A 22,533-nucleotide genomic window follows, 5' to 3' on the forward strand; every position below is an offset into this window, starting at 1 on the left:
TGCGGTTAGCTCAGCGACTGCGCGGAAGAGCTTGGCTTGCGAGGCTACATTACATGTAGCCCATCTCTATTTACCGGTTGTCTCCACTTGCTTTCGGTACGTACAGTTACTAACTTACTACTTGTACGCGCTCAGAATCCCGAGATCTACAAATTTCCCACACCGCGCAAAATGTGTGAACGGACTCTAGAGTAGCCACTGCCTACTCACTACAGCACGGCGGGCCTGTACCAAGCGGGAGCCAAGGCACGGCGGAGCGCCATGCCTTTTGTATTCTGTGGACAACCCTGAGGAAAAAGCACGTTGAGATACAAGCAGATAGCGCTGCACACAAGCTCAGATTTACATCTCTACAGCAGGCGTATATTGTACCTGAAATCTGAAGATACAAGGAAGCTGGCAGCCTTTGTCGTTGAACCCAAGTTGAAGTTAAGTTCGCGAGATGTTCCGGATAATCTGAACATCCGTAGGGCGTATCGATAGCTTGCACGACAACCTCGAAACATTTGCGCACAGTCTAGTAAGTCTTTGACCTCAGCTCGTCTCACGGGATGTGGTTAACAAGGTCGTAGGATCAGAAGCCTGATCCGTCCTACCCCGCGCTAATGGGTGGGTCAACGTTGCGCGCGCTAGTAGATGGGTAGGGCAACACTATATCATAGTTCACATCTCTCACACTTCCCGAATCCGGGTCTGTTAGTCTCGCAGTTCAGTACTTTTACGTATAGAAAGTAATGGTCTGGCTGCACGATGTGATGCCGCAATCACCAATATATTACTTATTTGATCGGCTATATCAGTAAAACGGAAGTTGATGCCATTGAGCATCTGGCGAAAGCGGTCTTTTCGAATATTGGTCCGGCTATGCCGGACCGCGTTCTACGCCTATGTCGGTCTACGAAATCTTTCAAAAGTACCCCGATAGTTTTCCTACAAATTAGCAGCGTGAATAAGGGAGTCTCTTGAGCGTAGCAACTGCCAATTCGAAAGATGGTTAACGTGCGTACACAGCCACATTTCATAAGAGGGTCCCCTTTGGGTGCCTAGCTATGGTTAAGTAATTACGGCCTAGAAACAGCCTGTCAGGTACGGTAACAGCAACAAACAATGAAGAAGCGGTACGCACAAACATCTGCAATATCTGCTTGTTTATCTAGGTAGGTAAGCATGACTACAAACATAATGATAGAGCAAGGCTGACATTACTTCTACTGCAATTTTGGACCGACTTCAGTTTGATGTCTTTCCTTCTCTAGTTAAGTTGTCCATACAAAAGCTGTCTAGGCATTTTTGAATTTGGCATCCTAATCACATGACTAGCCCAACGGAGTTGACTTCTAAGGAAGTAGAACTCCAATCTGCAGACACGACCACGATCGAGACAGGACTTCTGTTTCAGCTAGGAATCATATCCTCCGCATACAATTTTTCTGTTTTATTTTGAAGTTGCTGCAACTCCTAATAAGATGTAAAAATGCTACAAAATTCACACAATACTATGACAAATATAATGGCTCTCAGTGGCAGTTTTCTCCTTTGTGCCCTACCTACATACCTACCTACATACCTGCCTGCCTGCCTGCCTGCCTGCCTGCCTGCCTGCCTGCCTGCCTACCTACCTACCTACATACCTACCTACATACATACATACATACATACATACATACATACATACATACATACACACACACATACATACATACAAGCATACATATATTATTTGTTTTTGATTTCTAACTCCCCTCAGCACACCAGAGGCTCGAGAGTATAGCCTGTCATCTCCCCCAGGGCCAAAGAAAGACCAGCTGGAGACACTCGCCACTCAAAGGAAATCGCTGCCTCTCTATCCTCCAATCAGGATTTTACACGTTTGGTTAGTGTTTGTGCATGCACGTGTATTCAAGCATGCACGAGTATTCAGATAACTGCTGATAGCAATGCCCGTTGCTATTGGCTCTCCATTAATGCATTTGTAACTGAGTAGTCAATGGCTTTTACTGTCTGATATCACATTTCATTAGCGTGTGAGCTACAACTGCATGTCATGGGTGCTGGTGATGGCTTCAAACAATGACACATCCAAATTGCAGTATTAAAATACACCAGAATATGATACAAATAAATAACTGACAATATAAATTCCACTGTACAGTCCAATATATTATCGAACTCTCCAGTTGCACATAAAACACTAAACCACGACTCAAGCCTACTCAATAGAGTCCTCAGAGTCGTGTCCTTCAGCTAGAGATTGCTTCACAGGTAACGAAGCCGACAGCAGCCTCTTCAACCCAATCGATTGACTCCGAGACAACAGAGAACCAAACGGACCGACCGGCCGACTCAAAAGACTAGCAAGGTAACCGAACGGTCGAGATGTAGTCGACGTCAAATCCACATCAGTCTCTACCTTCGTCTCTTCGTTTTTAAGTGCAACCGGTTGTTCACGACGCGGACTCTCCACTGACACTCGTCGTGCAATACCTTTCAATTGATTATCAGGATCCAATGCGATTCCTAACCCGCGTGATGACTTTTCTCGACCTCTCTGCTGCGTTTGTGTTTCTTCGCCCAAAACATCAACCTCTGATGTCCTTTGCTGCTCTCTCTGCTTCACCTGAATTCCAGGTAACTCTAATGTTGACTGACCAAATCCACTCGATCCGGTTGCTGCTAGTTGCTGCCACTTGCCTAATGTTCTAGAGCCTACCGTGTTGTAGACAAGAGAAAGAGAAATAAAATCAAAAGAAAAGAAAAGAGATCACTGCACAGAGAAGAGGAACGGCAATGATAGTAGAGAAGATAATGAGAAAGAAGAAGAATAGAAAAACAAAAATGGAGATGAAGAAAAGACAAAATCCGACAACTGGAAAAAAACACAAATGGAAAAAATTTTGTTAGTGGTTAGCATGGTTAGTTAGACAGTGCAGCAGAGAAGTCATGGGCATGTGACTTCTCTGCTGTACAAATCAGTCATTTTAGTGTTTAATCGATTACATCTTGTAAACATGGATGTGTCACATACTGTCAGAATATTTACTGAAATTGCAAAATTAATTAGAAATTAATTAAATAATTTTGAAATTGCAATGGCAACTGCAGACACGATTCACCCGACTGATGCACACATGCATGTGCACGTGTGTGTGTGTGTGTGTGTGTGTGTGTGTGTGTGTGTGTGTGTGTGTGTGTGTGTGTGTATGTGTGTGTGTCTGTGTGTGTGTGTGCACACGTGTGTGTGTGTGTGTGTGTGTGTGTGTGTGTGTGTGTGTGCACACGCGTGTGCATGTGTGTGTGTGTGTGTGTGTGTGTGTGTGTGTGTGTGTGTGTGTGTCTGTGTGTGTGTGTGTGTCTGTGTGTGTCCGTGTCTCTGTGTGTGTCTGTGTCTGTGTCTGTGTCTGTGTCTGTGTCTGTGTCTGTGTGTGTGTGTGTGTGTGTGTGTGTGTGTGTGTGTGTGTGTGTGTGTGTGTGTGTGTGTCTGTGTCTGTGTGTGTGTGTGTGTGTGCTTGTCCGTGTGTGTGTGTGTGTGTGTGTGTGTGTGTGTGCTTGTCCGTGTGTGTGTGTGCTTGTCCGTGTGTGTGTGTGTGTGTGTGTGTGTGTGTCTGTGTCTGTGTCTGTCTGTGTCCGTGTGTCTGTGTGTGTGTGTGTGTGTGTGTGTGTGTGTGTGTGTGCCTGTGTGTGACAGTACAGTGTATGTGACACATCCCGAGTACACATACACACATTCAAAACGCAATCATCAGTCTACTAACCTTCAAGAGGCTTGACGATCTGTAGCTTCTCAGGTGCAGAATACACTTGAACACGATCGATCGTACGCAACCGAATCTCAGAAGCAAAACCCGATGCGAGTTCACCCGACAAATTAGTGTCAGACGACCGACCAGGCTGCACTGCCGTTTGAGCCACGATCGACTGACTGCTCACAGACGTCGACCTCACACCAACTTCAGTTCGCTCGGTGGCTCTGTGCTGCTCGGATTCGACGCCAGAATCAAGACTTATGTCGTGAAACGAGACCAGAGGTGCGGCGAGTTCGTCGTCGTCGATGTCGGTCGTTCCACTTATCTCCTCGATATTCAAATTCCGATTTGCTGCTTTCACCGTCTGCATCACTCGAGCAACATCGGACAGCTGTTTTTGAGGAGTCGACGTGGCCGGCTTCGATTCAGTAAATAGTTCATGCTCTATGGTGTGTTGGATTTCGTCATCGAGTGAAGGCTGGCCTGAAGGTTGAATGGCACCACTGTTGGTCATAGTCATGTGACCAGACCTATCGAGAGCATCATGAACAACACAAACACGATTTAGATTTCTTCTCAATGTATATATACATCATATTTTGTCCTCTCCAGTACCGAACCTCATCCTAAAACGAACAAAGAAAAATCAATACATAGACTGGACGTCAACATAAACACTGTGCTGGATATAACGACTGGTGGTTGACCGGACATCCACAAAAACTTATTGGAATTCTAATTTGGCTTGCAGAAGCAGCATATTGTTCTTCCAATGCATTAATAAAACTAAATATTTATGCATCAAAAAATTATATTTCTAATATAATATTATCTATTAAAATATTAATGTAACAATTATATTACCTAAATATTTCTGAATATAAATTATGCATAAAAATACATTTCTAGAAATTAATATTATCTAAATAATAGTGTAAATATTATATTAAATATATTTATGAATATAAATTATGGATGCAAAAAATTATATTAATCTTATTATTAATTGAGTTGGCCTCTATTCTTAACAAGATACGGAACTGCGGACTCTAAACGAGTACGGCTTGTTTTCGAGGATGGCCTCTATTTTAAGTCTCTACTTCACACGGTGACACGTTGGTTCTTGAACATCACATTTCTTTTTGTTGACATAATTGGACGCTTTTGAAGGTGCCAACCACGGCAGATTAAGCTGCAAATGTTATAACTATTAGGTCGATTCATAGATGAGTGCATGTAATAATAGGATGAGATTCAGAGAAGGACGATTACTAACGTGCGCACTTTGAGGCAGTTTAGTCTTCAACCAATGAGCAACGTCGAAATCCCGCACTTGATCATGCAGTTTCACTCATTGCATGCAGCAGTGTCGTGGGGGCAACATCCGCCAGGGGCCGTAGTCGTAGTTTTGAGGGCCTGTGAATCGTTCTGTTACAATCTCACTTGTTTTTTCTTAGTGGATGCAAGACTAGCACGTATTCTTAGAGCCTCACTGAATGAAAACGGCAAGCAAGGTGTGTCTTTTGATGGATTCTGCCGCCCGTTGCTGATACATGACGTTACAATGTGTCTCATTTGACATATACAGGCAAGGCTGGTCTACTACATGTAGCTAGTCTGAGGAAACCGGTAGAATAGACGTCTACTAGATCTCACCTATACGCTAGACTCAACCAGCCACAGTCCTCGATCCCTTTTCATCATCCGGACGGCAGGGGATTTACGCGATTTTTATAAACTTGTAGAAGTGCTACCAGTATGTCTGATCGCGTGTACGTTTCACGCTGAACTCATAATGCTAACAATCAGACACGAGCAGGTGAGTGCGATAGCTTGTAAATGTAGACCGATTTTGGTCAATATATGCACAAATACAATAGGTAAGTCATAGGTTGAAGCTCCGCATACGATCAGCAATAGTTATTCCTTTCTCCTGAAGCCTTAAAGAACTATCATTTGCAACCACAGAGAAACGGAACAAATTCCAACAGACAATGTAAGTATTGTATGAGTCCTTCCGCGACTTTGTTGGACGAGTGGACACGTTCCATTGTCTAGACAATATCTAGATGCAGCACCATGCTAGAAAGTCCCTACAAAGAGCAAAGTTTGCTACTTCAAACTATAGGCATATCAGTGCATGTTAGTAATCGCCCTCTGGATGAGATCGATGCACCACAAAAGCATGTGATATGGGTGTGGCCAGTAAGTTTGCAGACCAGTGCGGCCTCAATCCGGAAGTAGCCTCTATTTTCAACAAGTCTCTTCAGCTGTGGCTAAATGAGGGCGGCTTTCTATAGCGGGCGGCCAAAATTCGAAGAAATATGATATTCACGTTTCTAACTTTGTCATTCTAATTTATCTTTTGGTTTTCTAATTTTAATATTTTTTTAATTTTTAAAATTTAAAAATTTTTAAATTTAAAATTGTACATCTAAAATCTTTCTTTTTACGCTTCACTTTTAGAAAAAATTAAAAATTAATTAAAATTTAAAAACTAATTTTTAAAATTAATTAAAATTAAAAATTAAATTTTCAAAATTTAAATTTAAAACTTAAAATTAAAAACATAAATATTAAAAAATAACAAAATGAGGCATTTTGAATACCTTTATTGCAAAAATTAAAACCTAAAAATTCAAAACCGAGAAATACTTAGAAATGCAAATATTTGAACACCAAATTTGAAATATTATCCTGCACCGTAGCACAAACTTCCTAACACAAAACGTCCACACACAAAATGTCCACACACAGAGTGCACTCACATCGACACACTACACAACACACACGTATTGAGCTAATACAAGATGTTTGCATGACCGACAAACACTCAACGATCGACACAAAGTGTGCATGCCTGCAAACAAATGCATAGAAAATTTGCCGGATCAATATAATGATAATGATACCTGTGCCACTTTCAACATCTCATGACACTCCACATACTTGTTCTGCCATTCGGTCACTTGAGCCTGCAACTCGAGCTCCTTCTGACTCGCCGACAGCAACTCTTGATGAAGTTCATGATCGCTCTTCACGAACTACACACCCACCACATCTTACACTCAAAATCATTGCCATTTATAAGACAGTCACAAAAGGTACGAAATTTGATTGTACGGCATTCTAATCTGTATCAATATGTCAATACACAAGTAATTGTATATGCCATGTTTGATGCATTGCGGCAGTGGCATGTACGTATTACATGCAGACACTACATGCTCCATAGATACTCTATAGTATAGCAATCGATCCCAGTCAGCCACCACTACAGAAATCTTGACTAAATCCTTCACTGTCCTTGACCGTTCAAATGTACATACATTTTCTACCAATAATTCAAATTCGGCTCAATGCAACTTTCTACAGGTTGAGATTCCATATGACAAAGACAAGACTCTATGACCTTAGACAATTTAAGCCAGACCAACTGGACTGAAAACAGGACTGACTGACCAAAATAAAATAAAATGAGTAATGATCACGTGACCCTTTCAGCATGCGCAATTCTTATTGCACGTGTACGACCTAAACGTGAGATAACAAAATAGATAGTAAAACCAATAATGCTAATACTGAGCAGAACGTGATACAGTTCCTGGACCACATGCAAGTTCATCGATACCTACTAGTAGAATGTAGGTAACAAAATCTGTTTTCACAAGAATAGTATCATTGCACATGCACACATCAAATTTTATTCTATTTTGGCCAAGCTCAGAACTGGACCGGCCAAAATGCGCACACAAAAATTCACTTGGTCTGGCCTTCAAAATTTTGTACATAACATCACTGGTAATGTGTAAGCAGCAAATAACACAAACACGATCGTGCACACACACAAACACACGCAAGCACACGTACACACGTGCACACACACACACACACACACACACACACACACACACACACACACAAGCCACATCCATACATCTTCACTTCGACTCTTCAACTCATCCAGATGATCCTTCAGTCGTTTTGCCTCGGCCTAACCGAAACAACATTATGCCATTATTGCAAACCACAAACGACCAACACAACCATCAACACAAAAGTGAACAAACAACTTGAATAATCTCGTAACCAATCAGACAATATGTCAACAGACTTAGATGATTACACAAACTTCAAGAAAACTTACAAAGCAATACTCCACAATAGATTACATAGTCTGACTCAACAAGCTTACTACATGTGGTGAAGATACAAATACATACAACAAACACGTGGCTGTGTATGGCCATGGAGAATACTACAATACAAATGTGTCATGATTTATACACATACATCATGCTTTCTCGCTTCTTCGGCCTTCTGATCAGCCACGTCGATGAGCCATGCTATACGATCATCAGCATCAGCTAAATTTAAACCAAAGACACAAAATGATATAAAATGATAACTAACACTGAAAACAATTCAATATACGGACACATGCTCATCCGCTCACCCAGTTTTTGTACACACTGAGTAATTAGATCGCTCTCTTTTTTCTCAACCTGAAGTGACTGCACGCGAAGGTCAAGACCCTGAGTAAATTAATTAACACAAACAGTATAGATAAATCTAACAGATCCTCATTTATAATTTGTCTGTCTATCTGTCTGCCCATCTGTCTGTCTGTCTGCCCACCTGCCTGTCTGCCCGTCTGTCTGTCTGTCTATCTGTCTGTCTGTCTATCTGTTTGCCCGTCTCTCTGTCTATCTTTCTGCCGGCCTGTCTGTCTGTCTATCTGTCTGTCTGCCCGTCTGTCTGTCTGCCCGCCTGTCTGTCTGCCCATCTGTCTGTCTGTCTGTCTATCTGTCTGCCCGTTTGTCTGTCTATCTGTCTGCCCGTTTGTCTGTCTATCTGTCTGCCCGCCTCTGTGTGTGTGTGTGTGTGTGTGTGTGTGTGTGTGTGTGTGTGTGTGTGTGTGTGTGTGTGTGTGTGTGTGTGTGTGTGTGTGTGTGTGTGTTGTGTTCCCAGATGTAGCATGGCAGCCTCCTGAGCGTATCGGCTCTGGAAGATTTGACCCTCTCCGGCTTACCATCTGGCTTCTGCGATATCTTCAAACGTCATCATCAAGATAAACCATCTCAGATCGACAGGAGTGCCACACCCAGCGTTTGGGAGCGAGCCTACAGCAACATGTCTCTTTGCAAAGAACACCCATTGCACTACTCCCATGTTGTAAAGTGCTTCGATTGCTTGCAACGTCGAAGTACTCATTTTTGTGACTTTACGTCTATTTCTGGTTATCGCGGATGGAGACAGAGGTCACGTGCACGTAGTCCAGCAGTGAAAATGGCGTCGCAGCATGGACGAAAGAAGTTGGTCTCCGGCGTCGAAAGAAGTAGAACGATGGTGTATGGTGCGTGCGGGTGATCTCTACTGTTCGGTTAGCAAGAAGCAGCAGTTTGACATCTCTCGCTGTGTGGAGAACTAAACGATTCAGGACACTGTACAATACATTACCAATTTAAAAATGGTAGTAGATAAACTGAGTAGAAATTTGCTTTTTTCACTGTTTATGCCATCATCTTTTGAGATGGGCTGGTTTAGTGTTTAGGGTTTAGTGTGTGTGTGTGTGTGTGTGTGTGTGTGTGTGTGTGTGTGTGTGTGTGTGTGTGTGTGTGTGTGTGTGTGTTGTGTGTGTGTGTGTGTGTGTGTGTGTGTGTGTGTGTGTTGGTGTGTGTTGGTGTGTGTGTGTGTGTGTGTGTGTGTGTGTGTGTGTGTGTGTGTGTGTGTGTGTGTGTGTGTGTCTGACAGAATTTCCTCACTTCTTCCAACAGTTCCGAATTCGACACGGATAACTGCTTGCATTCTTCTTGTAGAGCCTCGACATCTTCGGAGCAAATCGAAGGACTGAAAGAAAATGCAACTATTTGAAAATTGAACTGGCATAGCATTTAGTTTCCTACACCTAACTTTCCTTTTGAAATATTATCATTTATGTTTTGCCTTAATTAATTAATATAATTCATAGTTTCAATAATACATTGGTATCCTGCACACAAGAAAACTAAATGCAATAAGATATGTAGTCTGTAGGCTACAGGACAAGTCTGAAAATCAGCTCAGAAATAGAGTTACGTTGTACTAATCAACTACTAGATCTTTGAAAGTTTATTTCTCGTACATGTATACAAGTAGGTCAGACAGCAGCTGCAAAAATGTCCTAGAATCAGTATTTAATGAGCCGATTGGTGGCTGTCCTAACTGTGGCAGTCTGGTGTGTGTGTGTGTGTGTGTGTGTGTGTGTGTGTGTGTGTGTGTGTGTGTGTGTGTGTGTGTGTGTGTGTGTGGTGGAGCAGATGGTACAGCATTGGTGATGACATCCGGGATGTTTATTCCGCGATGAGGGTTGAAGGTTCGATCCTGGTGGAGGCAACACTGTCACAGTTTCCTTGAGCAAGAAACTCACCCACACTTGCTTCTCTCAACTCAGGAGTATAAATGAGTACCTGGTCATTGACTGGGGTGGACAAGACCGCTGGCTTGGCAGCAACATCATGCAGCAAACGGGTACGTGTGGGCCTTGGTGTCCAGTCCCAGAGCTACGCCATTGTCAGTACCATTGGATGACTCTGGCCAAGCTCCAGGTGGATTGTAACGCTGGCCCCAAGACTCCACATAACGCATGGAGGCCCTGTCTCTAGAGGCAGGGGAGCTATCTCCGCAACTGACCTCAAGGTCAACGCCGAAAGACGTGGAGGGCTTAACATTTGTCCATTTGTGTGTGTGGTGTGTGTGTGTGTGTGTGTGTGTGTGTGTGTGTGTGTGTGTGTGTGTGTGTGTGTGTGTGTGTGTGTGTTGTGTCCAATCTGTTGCTGGGTGTCATGTCTGGATTTTCTGTTTCCACTCGAATGGAAGTTCAAAGAAGTTCAGGCCATTTGTGATTTTGATGTGTGCGTTCTCATGTGCGGTAACATTTGTGTCTCATAGCGGAATTAACTTATTCATTTCCCTGTCTCATGTACTGCATTTCTAGGGTAAAACACGTACACTGCTAGGGATGCATGTCTACTACAGAGCTCATGATCAGCTGTGGTATCTGTTAGCGTCCTAACTGGATGGTAGAAAAGGCTATCCTTGTGCTTTGCCTTAACTTAATTAAATATTGAAAAAACAAACGCAGTTTCGTACTTCTACGTATGTTCTGGACTATTGATCTACCTATCGCTTGTGTGTAAGAGGGACTCCAGGACAATGGACACAATCATGACTGTTATCAGCAGCTTCATCATCTCTGAAAAACACGTCGATCACTTCTATAAATCTGTAATTGTAACAGAAATCGATAGTCAACAGTTAAAGTCATCTGGAGCTTGCAAAAGACACTCTTTACTATGGTAACCATCATGAACAAATCAAATCCTAGTCGCTCAGTTCCTCCACATCTGATCCAAGGCCAACATACATGGATGGTGATCTATAGGTGTACACTACAATAAACCTTAGCCTCAGATTGTTGGAAGAAAGTTACAACGCAACTTGCGAATTTCAGACTTGACCCGTAGACTACTGGCCAAACAGAAAAGGAGAAACAGAAAAGGAGAAAGCGTGTACACACAGCTATGACCAAAGCAGATGCACGCACTCACGTGCACATGTAGACACGCCCACTTGAGCGGGACTTCTCTCCGTCGATTTACGCTGCTTCCTCAGCACGAACGACAAATACTCACGTGAAATAACGACGACCCGAACGTTTGCACACACTCTAGACGTTTCCGGACGCTCGTGCGACGGATACGTATGTCATACGTCGCACCCCACCCCCGCAAGCCACGCCTACACAGGAGACGCCCGTCAGACGTTCACGAACGACGTCTTTCCAACACTCATCTACGCTTTTTTCCACTACGACATTGAAAAGATAACTGCACTTGAGTCCGCTGTAAGGCCAACAAGTCAAATCGAAAACACTCGCCAAGCCACCCACAAGTTACATTGCCCCCAACCCAATAAGACAAGCACGCGACAGGCTGTTCGTTATCGCTTCTCGGCCTTTTGGCTAAGATCAAGTGTAGTATCTGTTCTTCTCAGTTTAATCTCTGAGACGCCGGGCATAGCTCGGCTCCAAGATTAACTCAATCTTTGGAACTTGGGATAGGGATTGCAGCTTGCTGCGCCCTTCCCGCGCATTGTCCCAGTATTGCACTACTTCTGGGCACAGTGCATCCCCTTTGGGGGAACATGAAAACCAATGGAAGAACCAAGAAAGCAGATCTGGGCGGTCACGGGGTAGGTCACCCAGCTATGACAGCGTAGAATATAGATGTCATCAGACGTTGGACATCATGGTCATGTACTTACCAAATCAATACAGCATCTGTCCAGGCAGCAAGGGCAGCCTATTTCAATGTCTACTAATGTATGTGTCTTCCTTGAGACTTACAATGCAGCTAGTCACGACTTTCAAGACTTGCCATAGTTTAGATGTAGCATAATGCTATAGGTAGGTGCAGAAAATATGTAACATGGACAGCACTTTCATCATTGTGCCATGTCTGCATGCCTAAGTCCCACATAATAAACATCAATGCTATGCACATGACATGCATGTATGTGTATGAGCAACTAATATAAGACTTATTATTCTATGCCCACCGCTGCAAGCCAAATTAGGATGTCTGATAACTTCGTATGCCCAGTCAACAAGTTATGTCCTCCACTGATTGTGTAAATTAACACACTATATGACATGACTATATCTCCACAAGTGCCAACATGACAGAAAATAGAGATTTATGCTAGAAACCACAACATTCAAAACACTGACCAACAATAAAACACTCAAACAGTACCCTTGGTACGTAATTAAACCTAGACACATACAGAAACAACAAACTGCATATAAAAGCCACATCAATCACGTGACAACTGTTTGCCAATACCAATTAATAAAATTTCTTGTTTACCTCGAAATAGATTGTGTCTCACCTACTACTCTGTTGTCTTAGTCTGCCGCTTCCGTTCTCCGAGTCTTCAACGTGGTTCCAGAATTTCGGATGAAGAAGAACCATTTCCTGTTCTCGCCACTCAGCAGACATCTGCTTCAGAAGGTCTTCTTTCTGTCCCAGCTCGTGTGCCAACTGTTTCATCTAATCAAAGTAAATCTGCTATCTACAATGTATTTCAACACACTGAACTATAAAAGTACATACAAAGATCAAATAAGCAAAAAATTACCATTTTTCAAAAATTAGATAGCTAATATTTGAAAATCAAAGGAGTGACAAATCGCCCTCCAGGATTGTTTAGGGAGAGTGATGTCACTTTGAGTCACACATTCAATGACAACAATTCAGCGTTATACTAAAACTTTGCCGATTGTGATTCAGATTACATAGACACATCTATTGCTACGTGCGCTATACTTTAGTAACTAACTCTAGTAACTAAGTCGGTACCACTGACAAACTTCAAGCTTATTACTTGAAACAGTCACGTTATGCTTTCGCTCTCAGACAGTGATCTCGTGTAGTTTTCCCCCGATACTTAGAGTAGGTCTGACACCATACCTTGACAATCAGCTCGTGACTGTCTTCTCTCTTAGTTTCAGACCAACAGAATTGCCAACTTTCCAACTCGCGAAAGTAGCAAGTTGTATATTTGTGGCTCTTTCAGATCTGCCAGACAGTCAACACGCACACACACACACACACACACACACACACACACACACACACACACACACACACACACACACACACACACACACACACACACACAAACACACGAATGGACAAATGGATATGACCTTTGAAAGTTCCGAAGATAGCACCCCCTGCCTATTTCTAGGTAGGGACCCCGACACTACTCGGAGTTTTAGGCCCCGCTGACAAACCCTTGATGCTTCGCCAGAGAATCGAAGGGCACTGACTTTGGCACAGCCATGGAACTGGACTTCAAGTCCACACGTACACATATATACTGCATGATGTTCTGCCAAGCCAGCAGTCTAGTCCAACCCCAGTCAAAGATGAGGTACTCATTTATACTCTCCAGTCAAGAGACGCAATTGTGTGTGAATTTCTTGCCCAAGGAAATTATATCTGTACTCGTCAGCGAACCTACGACCTCAACATCCCGGATGTTTCCATTCTTCAATTGCAACTCTCTAACTGAGCTACAGACGCCACATGCACACGCAGGCATGCAGGCACGTGTGCACGCACGCACGCACGCACACACACACACACACACACACACACACACACACACACACACACACACACACACAAACACAAATAACACTGCTACAACTTCTCTCATGTTGCGCATTGTAGATATCAAAACTCAGGCCTCGGAGACCTTAGCCTCGGTTCCAGGCGCTTCCCGTATGTACTACTGCACGTGACAGGTATAGGGGGTCAAAAGTAGGAGGGGCGAGCAGGAAAGCGTCTGGGCGCACTTCTACTGCAGACGAGTTCAGGGGCGGGAAATCTATTAAACATGAAACGCTCCACACCAATAGAAACTTCCTGCTCGCTCCGAGCGGTGGTTTTGATTGGTCTACAACAAGAACAATACCACTTAGTTTACGGTTACCATTCTAGACATGCTAATTAACAATGTTAGGAACACAGTTAGGCTTGTATTACAACAGCTGCAGCATTTCTTGCGATAGAGGTCTTCCCGAGTGAATTAGAAATCGAAGCTACTCCTCTACTACATGGACCAATCCTCGTAGATCCATCTCAGATGATTCAATAGCGGAAGCAGTAACTGTTTGCTGTCCTCAATTCGTGATCGAAGCTGTGAAGTTGTTGCAGCACCTCGATCTGCATACATGATATGTCATCTGGCCCAAGGAGATGACGTTCTTGCATGTTTTCCAACTGGCAATGGCAAGTCTATGTTATTCCCCATGATGCTAAGTGTGTGCAACACTCTGTGAGTCTTTGGTAATGCACACTGTTCTTCCATCCAAGCCATTGCTTTCTCTCATGAGAGACCAGGTAGACAGAACACGGTGTAACAGCTGCAATGATAGGCGCTAGCTTGTTTGAAGGCGAACAGATTCAACGTGCTGATGTCAGCATTGTGTTTGGCAGTCTATTGCATTTGGAGAAACGCCCTCCAACAGAGTTGATTCCGCGATCACGTCGTTGCTGTTGTTGCAGACGAAGTTCACTGCGTCGTTCAGTGGTTAGCCTGTTTTCTACCGACTGCTTCGATACTATTCGAATGGAACTGACTGATGAGTTACCTACATCGTATTACGATTGCATTGTGCAACCTAATGCAGTCAGACTAATGGTATAATTTGGATCTAATAGCTTTCCCGCCCCTGAACTCATTTGTATTAGCAGTGTGCCCAGATGCTTTCCTGCTCGCTCCTCCTACTTTTGACCCCATATACCTGTCACGTGTAGACGTACGGGAAAGCATCTGGAACCAAGGCTACGGAGACCTATGTGGCATTGTTATGACATATGAGGAAATGACCACAACAGCTAAAGTGTCTGGTACGATGCTATAGTTCACAATAAATAAGCTGCAGATTCAGACATTAAGTCGTGTCCTAATGACCTGAGGAGCGCTACACAATGCAATTCAACTTTAGGAGTCAGTGCGATGGAGAGTGAGTGTAATCACACACCTCAAAAATGAAGGTCTGCGTCGAGTATTAGTAATTGAAAATATGTGTATCATGACAGCAACAAACACAACCCAAACACACACTACAAACACAACCAGTAGTACACTAATTACAGCAAAGTTTATTATCTAATTATGTCTAGTATAGCGAGCAGATGATTTGATATCAAGTTTAAGATCATCCTCATTAATTCAGTCCCATAAACCTAATTTACTAAAATTTACACAAACACAACTTTTGGCCATTACCACACCAAGCTACACCAAATTTCAGCAGTACTGTAGAAAGTTGGAAGCAATAGGCATTCAGATCTTAATCTCTGCATGCTAATCCTCATAAATTAATTTACTTAATTAATTAATTAACCAAGCAGATCAAACAGCAAATTAGTCTTCATACAACAAGTCAACAATTGCATAAAAATGCAAAACTGTACTGTCAATGTCACAACTCCTCCTACATATTGCCCTGACACCACAGCTAAGCAAGCTCAATACAAGCTAGCAGTTGCCTGTAGATCCAAAAGTAATGTACAATTCTATATGAAAAATACGACTTACTAGACAACTGAGTGACCTAACTATTGCCTGACATGGTCTAATGATTACTGTTTATGCCCCATTATCGAGAACAGTACTCACAACGGAACAGTAACTGAACAATATTCACCAACCCTTACATTGTCTTCCAGTTCCTCTTGTCGGTGTCGTGACATGCTCAGCTCCTGCAGCAAAGCCTCGTTCTTCTGCACAAGCGCCTGCCCAATCTTCGCCGCCAGCTCTAAGTCCGCTTGCCGCTGACAAGCCAAACAACAGTCATTGCAGACCAGTTAACAACACCGAGGTGCGAAAGCGCAGGACCACACGTGTACACGCACGTTGGTCTACGCGTCACACCAAAATGTCAGCTACTACTGTAGCCACAGTATTCCACACACATTCCACAGACAATTCATGCAATCAAGATGCGCACAAACATGTAGCCACACTGTAGTAGCAAACAAATTGACAACAACGATGTCTACAGTTTCACGCGTCGATGTGATAGCGGGTATGCGTACTCACACCATCGAGAACAACCTCTAGATTGGCGTCGGCTTCGTCCTTCATTCCACACGTCTCGCTGTCGTCCGTACACGCCGCCACTGCAAATGACAGGGTACATTACCGACCGGCTACATGACTGGTCCTGTCATTCAGTCTTACAATGAATGCGTGTTAGGCTGTCGACGTCTCCTAGCAGTTGGAATAGACTCTCTCGCGTGTCACGTGGCTCGCTGCTTTCCCATGGCGCTTGAGATTCAGCGTTCTCGTCGCCTGGAGTAACCGAGGACTCGTAGACCTCTTCTAGAATCTCCTCTGAGTTTTCTCTATTGAGACGGCAGCCCTCGTCGCAATCTTCTGCTCCCACCGCTGGGCCTAGAGATTCGCGATTTTCTAGCGACATTGTGTTGTCGTCGTCCAGGTGGCTGATATTCTTAGTAACACCGTCGGTAGGTCGAGTCCATTGAGACACTAGCTGTGTCTCACCTGTAGTGTCACTGGTAGAATCCATGTTAGTGGTTAGAAAAGTGAAAGGACACGCAAACCATTGGAATTGTAGGTATCTGTTTGGGTAGCCAATGAATTTCACGCACGCGCAGTCTGAAATTTTATCACCACTCAGCATATGTTGTAGAAAGTAATGTTGTCGACAATTTTAAGGGTGTTACACAGTCTCTAGAATTAGGAGTCACATAATTTTAAAGTTCATAGATGTATTTATGGCACATTAGCGTGCGCTATTACAGATTACACGTACAGAGTGTACGGTACCAAATTTTTATATGTAAATAAAATAATTTTATAAAATTTTGAATTAGAGTATAAATTCTAATACTGCCAAACAATAACTTTTGTCCTCAAGTTGATTGCTTTATAAACGTTAAATAAAACCTACTTGTAACGCGCGTTAAAACCATTGCTGCGCAACCGATATCCCGTATAAGATAAGCAGTTGTATTCCAACAGCTTCTCCTCACGCATGGCCACAGCAGATCGAGGCCAAGGTAAGCTCCCAGCATGTCTTCATCGCTGAATTATTGCTCGTTCTCATAGACTGCTATGGTATTCCTTCCAATCGATCTTGTCTTCTTCACCGTTTGTATTTTCGTTCAGACTGGTTCTATTATGCACCCAGCAAAAGGAACGAGCAGCCTCAAAGCGCACCGGCTGCCTCTCAGATACCAGACTTGAACTGTATGGAGACAAAGGGAGCCGATCAGGGTGATGAAAGGGGAGAGAAACAACCAAATCGAGGAGTCGTCTATGACAGTGATACCAATTACGTAAAATTAGCCAAACAAGGTGGACGAAAAGGTGGGAAACTGACAGACAAAATACATTTAAAATTAATCAATTGTTGATCAAAACTAAATTTGTATTTAGAAGATTTATAGGATGTGTGCTCTTGTGTGTGTGTGTGTGTGTGTGTGTGTGTGTGTGTGTGTGTGTGTGTGTGTGCGTGTGCGTGTGTGTGTGTGTGTGTGTGTGTGTGTGTGCGTGTGCGTGTGTGTGTGTGTGTGTGTGTGTGTGTGTGTGTGTGTGTGTGTGTGTGATTACATTGCACTAACATTTTAGCTATAATAATATATAGTGCTTACGACATACCTTACAGATCACATGGATTTGGTTGATTAGTAATATTAACAATTTTAATAATATTAATAATATTTAATAAATTTATAATAGTCAAACACTACATACAGTTAGTTGTATTTTTCAAACATAATTAACAGCTGGTCTAAATCATTATATTATGAAAATATTATTTTATTAATATTAATTTTTAGATTTGTTGGTGTATCGAGATCCAGTGACAACAACAAATAAACCTGTAGGCTATCCTTGGCCAGACTGGTTCGATCATTATGAAGATCCAAGAAATGAAGACAACCAGAAGTAAACCATACAGCTTTGTGTTGATTTTAATTGCCTCAGTCTCTATGTGATATTCTTGTGCCTTTCTAGAGATCGACCACCTGCTGCGAAGCCAGACTGGTCTGTACATATTGAGCATAAACCAACGAAGCAGAATTCAACTACTGTGTCTGTCCGTGCTCCATTTCAGTGGCCTGCAAGGTGCTAATACAATCAAACTTCTTACCTTTGTATATTAGCTAGTTTGCCTCTCAGTTTGAGAACTGACGTGTGTGAAGAAATATGCATGTCTTGAGCACATTTACTAATAAGTTAAATCTACACTTTTTCGACATGCTGTAAGACCATAGCCTCGGAGTCTCAGGTTCTCTGTGGGTCAATCTGCTTTTTAGATAATTTAATGGTGACTCTCTGATCTACAATCCTGCCTCAGAGTTTGCATGGGACATTATGACTACGGTCAGACATATAGTCAAGACATGCATGTATACTGACAGACAGACAGACAGACAGACAGTCTGTCTGTCATGCAACCTAAGTTGATAATTGTTTAGAGACCCGTGTGGGTCTAATTGATATATAACGGACTTTTGTATCTATAGTTTGTAATAGTTTATATGTATGAAATATAAAGATATGACAGACAGTCAGACGGACAGACGGACAGACAGACAGACAGAACGTTGACTTGGATGTTTCCTTTGCTCATTCTTGGAGCTCTGAAGTCTTATCAAATCGGCAGAAGAAGATGGATTCGCGGCTTCAGCAAGAAAGGAGCGAAAGAGGAAGAAATATGCTAAACTAGCCCTGTCCGGTGGAGGTACTACTAAAATTTTAGTCCAACACTCGTCCCGTTAGTCTTTGAACATTTTGGGAGATGGGGGCAAGAAGCAGAAAGATATTTGAACACTCGTGCATCCAGAGCAAGGGACTGTGAAGGGAAGAAAAACCATTCTGAGTTTGTCTGCTACTGAAGGAAACATATAGCTGTAATTGTGCAGAAAGCTAATGCTGGAGTGATACTAGGAAAATTGAAGAGGATAACAGGAGGTCAGGGAGATAGGGTCATGGGTGAAAATTTGGATGTACAATGTAGCTTGCACTAGTTAGTTAATTACATACAGTTTAGATGTAGTTTATGGTAGTGAATTAAGACTCTTTGCGTTTGATGTAAATGGCATAGGTGGTTTTAGCCTTTTTAAGTTTGAGGCAGAGACGAGGATTAGTGTATATTTAGTGTTGTAATTGTGCTTAAAATGTATTGAAATAAATGAAGACAGACAGACAGACAGACAGTCAAGCCCAATGTAACTCCTGAAGTGTGTTAGCACTGATGTTGAAATGAAGGCAAGATGATGCTGTCTATCTCAATCACTAGACTCCACAGTCTTATTCTATTAACATGGAACTGACTTGAAGTATTTTTCGTAAGGATACATGTGTTGCTTTGCTAATAGTACGTGTTAGCTTTCATTGCTTTTACTACTTGAGTGCTCTACTCTACTCTGTAGCACATGTATTACATAACCTTTGCTGGTTAAATGTAATTTGATGTCAAACTACAGTGACAGCCGACAGGTAACCAGAATAGAAGGCAGGCAGATATAGGAACAAATAAATGTTAGAAAGAAGAACTGAAACAATGATGTATGCCAGCATCATAAATAATGTTGATATTATCTACGTAAACAACAATTTTATATCTCCATTTTTGTATCATGTAGTCTTCAAGAAGCAAATCATTTACCTCCCATTCGAAAGAAAAAAGTCAAGAGAAGTCCAACTAAGCCACTGGCACCATCACATCATGTTGTAAAGCAGCAAAAACAACAACTCCAGCTTCCTCCTGTGTAAGTTATTTGTCACACACACACACACACACACACACACACACACACACACACACACACACACACACACACACACACACACACACACACACACACACACACACACACACACACACACACACACACACACACACACACACACACACACACACACACACACCACACACATGCACGCACGCACACACACACACACACACACACACACACACACACACACGCACACACACACACACACACACACACGCACACACGCACACACACACACACACACACACACACACACACACACACACACAGATGCACGCACACACCAATCAATAATCCTTCAAGGTATCTGTGCATGTCTGTAATAGACATAACGGACCGGTTGCATTCAATCGGCTTATCTCCATGGACTATCAGAGAGAGTGGTTCAATGCTCGTGACAAGCAAGAAGACGAACGACAACTACGAGCAGTGAGTCCCACATTGAGCACCATGGATTATGAGTATTTTCTATTTCCATCTAGCGTGCTCAGCAAGCCCACAAGAAGCAGCTAACACTAAAGGCTATACAAACTAAAAAGTAATCAACTGTTTATAGATATCAAAAATAACATATCAAACTCACGTGATCCTGCCATTATAGAAAACCGATGTACACAGAAGAAGTTGGCAAACAAGAACTGTTTAAAATAAAACGGTAAGCAAATACCTATTGAAATTTTCCATTAATACATTCGACCTTGTTGCGTGGTGATAAGGTTAGCAGGATCCAGTACACTCACTACCAATATGCCACACATCCAAGCATGTTTTCATGCAAGCAATAGTAACATTTTCTAACACCCGCAACAAACTGTATGATTATAACCAGAGGTGCGCATGCGCAAGGAGGTAATTGCAGTGGTCTGTCTACCAGTGATTGATTGGAGGATTGATTGATTCATTGAAGGAAGGAACAGACGAACAATTGGAATGCAGCTCATGCTCTCATCATTGTCACTGGCGTTAATTAGCGTGCCAGTCCATGTGATGATGTCTTTGCATGCTTTCAAGAGGTCTATATCGAATTGCTATCGCATGTCATCAATGTGTCCAGCCCCATTAATACGCTCTTCAGGTGCCAGCAGAGCCGTAGAATCTCTCTCTACGGTTCTGGGTGCCAGTATAGCCTCGCAAGCCAGGCTCTTCTGTGCAGTTGCTGAGCTAAACGCACGTGAATTACGTGAGGAGGAGGAGGAGGAGCTTTTGGCACTCAGCAACTGCGCGGAAGAGCCTGGCTTGTGAGGGTAGTGCCAGTAGGTGTAGTAAACCTAAGCTAGCAGCCAAGGGTTTAGCACTTTAGTGCTTCTTTATTTCAAATGTACAGCATTTTCATAACCTTTAAATTTAATATTATGATAAAGACTGTTCAACAATATTGCGTTTAGTACTTAGTTACTCTAACGTGTTGTTGAATATTAGAGTCTACGTATGTAATTAAACCAATGTCAGATGACTGTACCCAAACATGCTGTTCAGGGCCATACACAGTAGTCTGGTTGGTTTGGCATGGATTTTGGAAGGTATTGTATCTGTAAAGCCAATGACACTACACTATTACTCGGTTATAGACCATCTGTTTGTATAACTTTCAACGAGGGTATGACTTTGTGAAATTCATTTGCTACTACGTACTGTACATGCATACAGCATATTGAATCACCACAGCTGATATGTTAATTAATACACTCAACGTGTTCAGTTGGTATATTTTGTTTCGTTTTGCACAGGTTCACTAATATACCCTCCAAGATAAGCGACAGTCTATCTCAGCGCAAGACAAACGTGGATACTTGACACTGTGACTTGTCCAAGAGAGCTCTTATATCTTATCAAACATACCCTCAGACTTGACTCACGTAATTATCTATACTTCCATAGTGACCACGAATGAAACATGATCGTTAAAGAAATTTATTGAGCTGCAATGCATGCTGCAACAACAATTATCAAGACAACACATGCAAAACATATCAGCTACTTTTGCTGTCAATGCGGGACGAAAATTGTCCTGTACTGGGTACCTGTCTCTAGAATCCAATTTTCTTCTTCAGCTGGATCTGTTTCCATTTGGGAAGGGCTTCATAATCTGGACGTGACAAGCCGAATGCCTTAGGGAAGTCTTCTTCGATAAGGTGACGCTAGAGATTAAATCAGAACGTTATGAAGAAATCCGATGATTCACGAGGATGCAGTATCTCACCTCTCTATAGAATGGGTCAACACCCTGCGGTAGCTGTTCCATTGGCTTTTTCAGAGCTTCAAGAGGGTGTTTGGTGTCATATTTCACTAGTTCCTGATAGACCAATAACAATAATCGGTTGACATGCATTAAATCTTATAGTTGCAGTTATGTCTCACACAACAACAAAAAGTCTGTCAGAAGATGCAACATGCATGCC

At 42.6% G+C, this 22,533-nt stretch overlaps 3 protein-coding genes and 1 non-coding gene across 5 annotated transcripts in view; 2 read left to right on the plus strand and 2 right to left on the minus strand.

Moving 5' to 3' along the window:
- Positions 1-1,934: 1,934 nt before the first annotated feature.
- Positions 1,935-16,959, minus strand: LOC134194181 (trafficking kinesin-binding protein 1-like). Of its 2 annotated transcripts, none has more exons than XM_062663099.1 (12): positions 16,545-16,959; positions 16,419-16,483; positions 16,019-16,135; positions 12,675-12,835; positions 9,509-9,593; positions 8,200-8,278; positions 8,037-8,110; positions 7,681-7,737; positions 6,656-6,787; positions 4,335-4,369; positions 3,753-4,273; positions 1,935-2,706 (listed from the first exon to the last, which is right to left on the minus strand). In XM_062663099.1, the coding sequence occupies exons 1-12, from the start codon at positions 16,891-16,893 to the stop codon at positions 2,210-2,212; spliced, it is 2,172 nt and encodes a 723-aa protein (XP_062519083.1). In that variant the 5' UTR covers positions 16,894-16,959; the 3' UTR covers positions 1,935-2,209. The 2 variants fall into 2 exon arrangements, with proteins under 2 accessions (XP_062519083.1, XP_062519084.1); XM_062663100.1 differs by having other exon boundaries at positions 2,563-2,866.
- On the plus strand, positions 11,726-11,917 carry LOC134194426 (U2 spliceosomal RNA). Its single transcript, XR_009972203.1, has one exon. It is a non-coding gene; the product is annotated as a U2 spliceosomal RNA (small nuclear RNA).
- A 342-nt stretch (positions 16,960-17,301) lies between the features above and the next one.
- LOC134193577 (uncharacterized protein C7orf57 homolog) lies at positions 17,302-21,997 on the plus strand. The gene is made up of 9 exons (XM_062662400.1): positions 17,302-17,386; positions 17,496-17,696; positions 18,170-18,278; positions 18,348-18,458; positions 19,982-20,107; positions 20,461-20,563; positions 20,617-20,672; positions 20,736-20,789; positions 21,862-21,997. The coding sequence occupies exons 1-9, from the start codon at positions 17,362-17,364 to the stop codon at positions 21,926-21,928; spliced, it is 852 nt and encodes a 283-aa protein (XP_062518384.1). The 5' UTR covers positions 17,302-17,361; the 3' UTR covers positions 21,929-21,997.
- A 25-nt stretch (positions 21,998-22,022) lies between these two features.
- The window catches only part of LOC134193576 (villin-1-like), a 6,858-nt gene continuing 6,347 nt past the window's right edge, over positions 22,023-22,533 (minus strand). Inside the window, exons 22-23 of the mRNA XM_062662399.1 lie at positions 22,335-22,427; positions 22,023-22,272 (exon numbers count right to left, since the gene is read on the minus strand). Of these exons, the coding sequence (XP_062518383.1) occupies positions 22,162-22,272; positions 22,335-22,427 (204 nt within the window). The 3' untranslated portion in view covers positions 22,023-22,161. The remainder of the gene's footprint in view (positions 22,273-22,334; positions 22,428-22,533) is intronic.

This window comes from Corticium candelabrum, chromosome 18 (genome assembly GCF_963422355.1).
Source record: "Corticium candelabrum chromosome 18, ooCorCand1.1, whole genome shotgun sequence".
Lineage (NCBI taxonomy): Eukaryota > Metazoa > Porifera > Homoscleromorpha > Homosclerophorida > Plakinidae > Corticium > Corticium candelabrum.

Coding starts and splice junctions, on each gene's coding strand:
- LOC134194181 (XM_062663099.1), bottom strand. CDS start 16,893: ATGGATTCTACCAGTGACACTACAGGTGAGACACAGCTAGTGTCTCAA. Junction 16,136..16,418: donor AAGCCGACGCCAATCTAGAG/GTTGTTCTCGAT, acceptor TTGGCTTGTCAG/CGGCAAGCGGACTTAGAGCT. Junction 8,279..9,508: donor ATTCGGAACTGTTGGAAGAA/GTGAGGAAATTC, acceptor TAATTTACTCAG/GGTCTTGACCTTCGCGTGCA.
- LOC134193577 (XM_062662400.1), top strand. CDS start 17,362: ATGGCCACAGCAGATCGAGGCCAAG. Junction 17,697..18,169: donor CAAACAAGGTGGACGAAAAG/GTGGGAAACTGA, acceptor ATTAATTTTTAG/ATTTGTTGGTGTATCGAGAT. Junction 18,279..18,347: donor AGAAATGAAGACAACCAGAA/GTAAACCATACA, acceptor GTGCCTTTCTAG/AGATCGACCACCTGCTGCGA.